Source organism: Phyllobates terribilis, unplaced genomic scaffold (assembly GCF_046119375.1).
Source record: "Phyllobates terribilis strain yellow unplaced genomic scaffold, ASM4611937v1 Scaffold_5__5_contigs__length_657084704, whole genome shotgun sequence".
NCBI lineage: Eukaryota > Metazoa > Chordata > Amphibia > Anura > Dendrobatidae > Phyllobates > Phyllobates terribilis.
In genome coordinates, this window is record NW_027362765.1 from 95468901 (window position 1) to 95477321 (window position 8421).

Sequence of the window (8421 nt, forward strand, 5' to 3'; positions counted from 1 at the left end):
TGGAGAATAAGAATGGCAGGTCAGTTTTAGCATTCAGTGAACGTGGTAAAAAAAACAAAACAACTGTGGTATTGCACTTTTTTGCAATTTCACCGCACTTGGAATTTTTTCCCCGTTTTCCAGCACACAATATGGTAAAACCAATGGTGTTGTTCAAAAGTACAACTTGTCCTGCAAAAAACAAGGCCTGACATGGCCATATTGACTGAAAAATATAAAAGTTATGGCTCTGGGAAGAAGGGAAGCAAAACACGCAAAAACGGAAGAGGGCCGCGGCGTGAAAGGGTTAATAACTACAACTCGTTCATCAAAAAAACTCAATATCTACAGAAAGTAAAAATCCCACATGTTGGAAAGCAGCCGCAACAAATAATACAGCGTTCTCACATGGCTATGTATTATAAACAGATTTATTTCTTTAGTCCTAAATAATAAAAAATAATAATAATAATAATAATAATAATAATAATAATCATCTTATTACTTCTCTAACAACTTTATTGACAAATGTGCTTATTACAGACGCGTGACGCAGGTCTCACATTCACTTCCGGGTACACTCGCGTTTCCTTTAGTAGTTTGATCCTCTCAGGCCGCCGTTTTGGGTTTAAGTCCCGGCATCCGGAAGTGACGCTCCTTTCCTTTCTGGTTCCCGGCGACATTACGGTGAGTGGCGGCCGCGGAGGATCCGTCTCCATCCTCGGTGTCTGGTGGTGGCAGGCGGAGGGTGGTGGTGGCTGGGGTTGTCCCCACGGTCTCGGGTGGGTGATACGGGGGTTATTTTTCTGGCTGAAGGTTATGTGATGTGTTCAGCGCTGACTTTTGTGTCTCCCCAGGTCCCTGGATTGCAGCTGCAGCATGGTGAGTGCACCCATCACTAGTAATGTGGAGGGGAGGAGAACGTGGTGATGATGGGAGTGGTAGTGCTTAGCTGTGTATAGTGACTCCTAGCAGATATCTGGTGGTTGTTCGCATGTTGGGGTAGTAGTGTGATTTGGGAGGGCGATTACTTATTTTATTTCTCTTCCTATCATCTAATATTCTTATTGCTTATGCTGGGAGTTGTAGTACACTAGGCAATTGTCACTGCCATAGGCCGCAATGTCCAAATTGCAACATATATTGGGTGGAAGTAATATGTTGTAGGGTATGCTGGGACCTGTAGTCCCTTTCTGAGCAAGCTATATGTGATCAAGTAAGCCCATTGGCATATGCTTGAAGGTGGACTACAAGCCCAGAGTTCTATAATGATAGTTTAAAAGGGGTTTCTGATTTTGGGAAAACCTTTTGACCTCCAGCTGCTGTGCTCTACTCGCCCTCCCTGGGCTCTGAGCTGAATCCCAACCGCTCATGGCGTCTGTTATTGTCAGCAGCGCTGATGTCTGCAGCCAATCATTAAGTGTAGTTGATGGCACGCGACACTGAGCTCACTTATTGGTTGCAGTGCTGTCGGTGTGACATCAGCGTTGCAGACAATATCATACACCATGAGCAGCAGCAAAGGCTCTGTGCTGGACCTGGGGAGGATGGGTAAAGCTGTGTTTGTGTATTTTTTTTATTTTTTTTTTTCTGAAACCAGAAATCCCTTTAACCTGCTGGGCTTTGTAGTAGTTTGTCAGGGTGGATATTATTGCTTTCACTACAAGTCTCAGTCTATCATGGTGGGAGTATGTAAATGACTTTCAGTAAGGCCAGTCTTGCACCACAGCTCCCAGGATCACCTGTTTCTTGGCTCGTAGTGCTTGGGATGCTGGGACTTGTACCCCGGCGGGCTAGTGGATCTGTGGAAAAGCCACAGATCCAGTGTATAATGTGGCACTTGTTATACTGCCAGTATATCTGACTTGTGTCTTTGTTTCAGCCTCGCAAAATTGAAGAGATCAAAGATTTCCTGCTGACAGCCAGGAGAAAGGATGCCAAGTGTAAGTGATGGCGGGCTGCGGGGGGATTAGGCATAGTCCTGAATGTAGAGGTCTGTCAATGGATCGCTGAAACTGCTAACTTTAAAGGAATTGTCCTCCTTGGAAAACCTTTCTTGAGAATGAGTCCTTAAAGGGGTTGTCCAGCGTTGAGAAAACAAAAATCTCTAGGCCTGGATCAGAATGACATAAGGAGGCATGCTTGCCTCCCGTCACCCTCCTGGATTCAGCGCAGGTTCCTCCAATAGTCAGGGCCATTTCCGGAAGCTGGATGTCAGGACCGCTGCAGCTACTAGGTGAGTAGAAGAGTTCATCATTGGATGTTTATCTGATGTCACCTGACTGGTAACACAGGCACGGGCTTTAGCAGTCGTGATATTTGGATGATGCAGACATTCCTAGAGCTGCCTTGTCACCATGGGGTTGATGTGAGGAGAGTATGCCTCCACTTTGTTGAAATGATCCATGCCTAGGAGGAAAATAATCTCAATCTCGGACTACCCCTATTAATATGGAGTGTAGAGTTGTCCTAAATGAGCAAAGGGATGGCAAATTGCTAAGATATGCAATCACAAGTCTGAATTTGGGATCAATGTTGCATTTGAATGGACCCGCTCCAGGACTCTGAGCACCCTTCTGCTTAGGAAAATCTGATACAGACCCTAATTCTCAGGATTGGATGGCTTGTAATTTATACGCTGTTTGGAATTCTCTGCTGACTGGTTTGAGCAGTCATTACATGACCGCAAGTATGACGTTTGCGTACTTGCAACTAGCTTCTTTATCAATGTCACTTGACTGCTGGGGACATAATTCTATGTGCCCACGATGTAGAAATGCTCCGGATTTTTCCTGAGCGTTTCTGCATCTCCCTGGCAGAAAAAACGCATGCGGATTTTACATGCGTTTTTTTTGCCTGGGACAAGCGTTTGTTAAATGTTTTTAGCATGCGCTTTTCCAAGTGATTTTAGCATCACTTGGAAAAGTGCTTGAAAGTTGGTCACACAATATAAATCCATGCAACCAGCATGGATTTATATTGTGTGACCAACATAATGTTAAAAAAAAAAAAGAAAGAATTAGAACTAGGGTTGAGCGAGTATGTTCGGGCCGAGCTCCGAGTATTTACAGCTGCTCGGTGATAAGGTTGAATCACTCCCGTGTGCATGATTTGCAACGGTTTGACAGCTTTATTACATGAGACGAATGTCTATTTCTTACACATTCCTCACATGTAATAAGGCTGTCAAACAGTTGCAAATCATGCACACAGGAGCGATTTAACCTGATCACCGAGCAGCTGTAAATAATCGGAGCTCGGCCCGAGCATACTCGGCGAAAGGGTTAATAGAACATACTCGCTCAACACTAATTAGAACGTAAAAAAATAACCTTATACTCACCTTTCTGACGGCCTCTGTCTGCTCCCTGCATCGCTGCTGGCTCCGTGGCGAGTACCGGTAATGTAAAAGGACCTTCCATGACGTCAGCGGTCAGGTGATGGTTGTGTGACCATCAGCTGACTAAATGACATCACCGAAGGTCCTTGCAGATCACCACTGGGAGCCGAGGAGAGCGCATCGTCGCCGGGAGGAGACCGGGGGGCGCCGGAGCGGTGAGTGTGATTGATTGATTTTTTTTTTTTTTTTTTTTTTTTTAACTTGTAGGTACGATGGCATCTGGGTCGGATGAGAGTCTCCTCTTCTTCAGACCCGGGCACCATCCGCGCATTAAATCGCATAAGATCCGCATGACTACATGTAGTCATGCAGATCTTATGTGGTCCAATGCAAGTAAGTGGCGGCGATTTCGCAGCGGAATTGCACTAGAATTGGTCTTGCTGCGGTTTTTACTGCAATGCGAATTTGCAGCGGAAGTTTCCGCATGATGTGCACGGCACATGTGGATTTGCATTGCAGTACATGGCAGACCTATTACATGCGTTTTTGCGGCGAAAAAACGCATTAAATCCGCATCGTGTGCACATAGCCTAACCCTGACATTGGGTGAGCCGTGCTAGTCTGCGCAGATGAGCTAGTCATAAAGGCTTGTCCAGTAGTGGAAGAACCACAGGTGGCAGTATACCTGAAGTATTGCATGCACATCATGGGTCTTGTGCCCCCAGCTAAATTGCCACTATGACAACACTTCCTGTGTGACTATATAGATACTTACTCTAGTGTCTTCTGTACAGCTGTCAAGATCAAGAAGAACAAGGACAATGTGAAGTTCAAGGTTCGCTGCAGCAAATACCTGTACACACTGGTCATCACAGACAAAGAGAAGGCAGAGAAGCTCAAGCAGTCCCTACCTCCTGGTGAGTGGGCACGGATGCCCTGTACTTGGGGCGGGTACAGCTATGATGAGAAAATACTTATGTAAAAGGGAGATTCCTATTGTAACCGAACATATCTTATGATTACTTTTATAGGAGTCTTCACCATTCCCTGCTGCTCAAGCTTTCATGGTCATGCTTTGTGGTGCCTTTGGTATTTCAGTATCTTGGCCACAGACCCCTTTTAAAGGGACTTCTGTAATTACTCAAGTTGATGCAAATTGATTTCAGAACCTGGTCCGTCGGCCATGTGACTAATCTCTGGCTATCGGCTGGGAGCTCTGAGGACCACGCCTACCTGACTGCATCCTCTGCCGCGGATACAGTCTCGTGGGAGGTGGTTCTCTGGGCTCCCGTCTAAAGGAAACATGGCCACTGGACAGGGTCCTGCGAATCGATTGACAGAAATGCTAGTATTTCCTCTTATAATGTATCACTCACCAGCGGGCCATCAGCCTCAGGGCGCACACAGACTGCCTTACTAGCCTGAGGATCTCAACTCAATGGACCCCTTGGACTGGTTGTCGGCTCTCCTGAGCATGACAGCATGTATTTCGATGTGATCCTCGCCCGAGTAGTCCGGTCATCTGTCTGCGCCCTTAAAGTTTCCATTCATTCCCTTTTAGCTAAGCCAACTGTGCCACAATCAGGGCTGTGGAGTCGGTATAAAATGGACCAACTCAGTCTTCTAAACTATAATAAATTGGGTACAGTAGTGCAATGCAGTTTGTGGGGAATATTTTTTCATAAGAATTTGGGAAAGTTATGATATGTCCTATAAATGTCTGTCCTATTCCTGATCTAAGGATATAGACTTTTAGCTGAGATGAATCTGTGCTACAGTAAATTCATCACTTAAAGATGAGCCATGTATGTCGGAGTCGTGGAGTCGGAGTCAGTGTCCTGGAAATTGAGGAGTCGGAGGTTTGACTTACTGACTCCACAGCCCTGAATGACACCCTTCTAAATGAAACTTTATGCAACAGTTGTCCTAAGAGGATGATTGGGAGCGATACTGGGAGGCTGGAAGAGGCACTGGAGAGGCATCAGAGGGGTAAATCTTGGCAGAGTTCTCCTTTTGCCCTTCGGTTCTGTGCACATTAGATCTGAGCATCTGTAAGACTTGCATAGGAAGCCTTGTAGTGACATTATTATTTTATTCACTTCTATAGCGCCATTAATTTTTGTCCCTGTATATCCATACAGTGGCAAATGTTGCCCATTTTCTTAAAAAAAAATAGAACTTTTTTTATTTTATTGGAAGGTAAAATCTTAATAGTTTTAAAACTTAAATCAAATGATTACCAGCTCAATAGAGGCCACAAAGACCCTCCCTGTGGCAAAAAGGTGGGTATGGTTATGTTGGACATGTACTTGGGGATCTTCCCTACTGCATACTCAGAATGTGCGCACAGCAAAGGGTTCTCGTATGTGGGGGGGAATATGGACAGATTTCTGTTGGGGTTTGGTCATTGTGACCATTTGTACAGTCCATGATTTTGTCTTATGCACAAATTAAATTTGCTTCTCCTACCAGGGCTGTGGAGTCGGTAAGCCAAGCCTCCGATTCCAACTCACTCCTCAATTTCCACGACTCCGACTCCCTCATACATGGCTCATGTTTAGTGATAAATTTACTGTAGCACAGATTCATCTCCGCTAAAAGTCTAGACCCTTAGATCAGGAATAGGACAGACATTTATAGGACATTTCATAACTTTCCCAAATTCTTATGAAAAAATATTCCCCACAAACTGCATTGAACTACTGTACCCAATTTATTATATTTTAGGAGTCTGTACATTTTATACCGACTCTGACTCCACCGCCCTGTCTCCTACCCGCTATATTGGTAAAAACGAAGCGCACTTGGATTGTGCACGGATATGATCTGTGATTTTTCACATACCCAGTATAGACTTGCACACAGGGCTGTGGAGTCTGAGTCGGTGTCCATTTTGGTGGAGTCTCAATCGGAGTCGGTATAAAATGGACCAACTCCTAAAATATATAATAAATTGGGTACAGTAGTTCAATGCAGTTTGTGGGGAATATTTTTTCTGAAGAATTTGGGAAAGTTATGAAATGTCCTATAAATGTCTGTCCTATTCCTGATCTAAGGGTCTAGACTTTTAGCTGAGATGAATCTGTGCTATAGTAAATTTATCACTTAAACATGAGCCGTGTATGAGGGAGTCGGAGTTGTGGAGTCTGAGTCGGTGTCATGGAAATTGAGGAGTCGGAGGTTAGGCTTACTGACTCCACAGCCCTGCTTGCACATTGTAGGCCATGTTCAGATGGTACAGTTTATTTATGCTGATTGGAAACACACAAGAATTGCGGCAGATTTTTATAGTGCAGTCAATGTAGCAGGATAATATGGGCATCTTTATAAATGGCATTAGTCCTGGTCTCCCACCACCGGTCATCTTTGCATTGCATCTGCAGGTATTCACTATGTGAGGTAGGAAGTGACCTGTCTCTGCTACATCAGATGTAGTGTCGGTGGGTCTCTTGTACGTTGCTCTCTAGTTCTGCTCCATCTTATGTCATTCTTTCTTTTCTGTTGCAGGTCTGTCCGTGAAAGAACTGAAGTAAATTCGCTCTGGCCTCTTGTACAATAAAAATGTAAAAAATTATCTGCTGTCCTGTGATTATGGGTGAGGGGTGCTGCTGCGGGCACAAGGCATTAGATGTTGGTGTCACTGGATTTAAAGGGATGGTACAGGTGATTCTTTAGTGAGATGAGAACATACCCATAGAAAACTGGCTCATAGGACACCCATCAAAGTTCAGCTCTTTAGCAGTGAATGTGGACTGGTGGGTGGCTGAGGGTTATAATACTGCTTTTTAAAGTTTTGTTAATGGCCATAATTCACTATCAATGGGGTACAGATGTGGGTATATGGGATGACCACGGTGAAGTTCATCTTGGCCAGCCACTACAATCTTATGAAGGTTCCTATGCCCTTATTCGTCATTGGGAAAAGGGTTGACTTAAAGGGGTATTCTAGTTCTTAAGTGTATGTCCTTAATATGAGAGAACTTCGATGTCTGTTGGGTACCGCTGGCAGCCATGGATTGCTGTGACCGCTGGGCATGAGCTGCTTTTAGGATCTGAATGCCACTAGTCTCAGTGATTATGTACCAGTAATGTAATCTAGCTGACTCCTGGCCTCATTAAATGCATCTCATCCGTCATGTGAAAGCAGTTGTAGGTGTGGGAGCAGCTCCTCTTACTGACATCATAAAAGGGCACTTGCCCATAAAATGCATCTGGGGGTAAATAATGTTCCATATCACCATCTCTATAGCTTTCCTATAAAAACCTCTGGCATTGTATGGTTACAGGACTGCCCGCTCTGCGAGAGGCACGGCTAAATATGTGATGGGAGAGCAGACTGCGTGGTAAAACTTCTCTGATGGGGAGTCAGTCACACAGGTCCTTGCAAGTACATGTCAGTCCTTGTGCACTTGCCATGTAAGACGTGTAGGTGGCCACATGCTCCTTGGCCAGTCTTCAAAAGGTGTTCGTCCAGGGCATCTGATAGATGCGGTGTTAGAGGTCATCCTACACCTCTCATGTATGTGGGTGGGTCTCAGCTGTGCACCAAGTCCTGCGTATACATGCAGGTATTGTGCACCTGTAGGGTGCATGCGTGAGACCTGACAGGCGCGAAGTCGGCATTGACTTGGAAGTGACGGGCGCTGCATAACCCCTTTAAAGCAGAAGCCTTAATGGACTTTTTAGTGCAGGGGGTATGCAGATGGAAAACATGACCGTCAAGGATTTTTTTTTTTTTGTAAGTAAACTGTTCATTTTATAACAGTTGCGCATATACAAATAATATTCTCAACCAATGTCTTTAACTCCCCACCCAACATATGTTATTCAGAATACCATATCATAGGTATATGTCCACACAAAACAGAATAAATCAGGCCGATCAAGACCAGCCAAGTCGAAAGGCACAGAGCCGTTTGGCATTTAACACAATGTGTAGTGATTCCATAACAACTGGTACACATCAAACAAGACCCTGGTGAGGCTGATAACTGGTGGTCTCCAAGCCAGGGACCCATTGTGTTTATCAAAATATTTACTTCAATCCCTTTTGAGGTATACCCCTTTCTCCAATGATAAGTGACTCACCTTGTTTAATAGAC

At 44.7% G+C, this 8421-nt stretch overlaps 1 protein-coding gene across 2 annotated transcripts; it reads left to right on the forward strand.

Annotated features, from left to right (window-relative positions):
- The first annotated feature begins 533 nt into the window (after window positions 1–533).
- RPL38 (ribosomal protein L38) lies at window positions 534–6893 on the forward strand. Of its 2 annotated transcripts, none has more exons than XM_073682550.1 (5): window positions 534–666; window positions 837–861; window positions 1862–1922; window positions 4114–4236; window positions 6827–6893. In XM_073682550.1, exons 2-5 carry the CDS (start codon window positions 859–861, stop codon window positions 6850–6852), a joined length of 213 nt encoding a protein of 70 aa, XP_073538651.1. In that variant the 5' UTR covers window positions 534–666; window positions 837–858; the 3' UTR covers window positions 6853–6893. The 2 variants fall into 2 exon arrangements, with proteins under 2 accessions (XP_073538651.1, XP_073538652.1); XM_073682551.1 differs by having other exon boundaries at window positions 654–761.
- Window positions 6894–8421: the final 1528 nt, after the last annotated feature.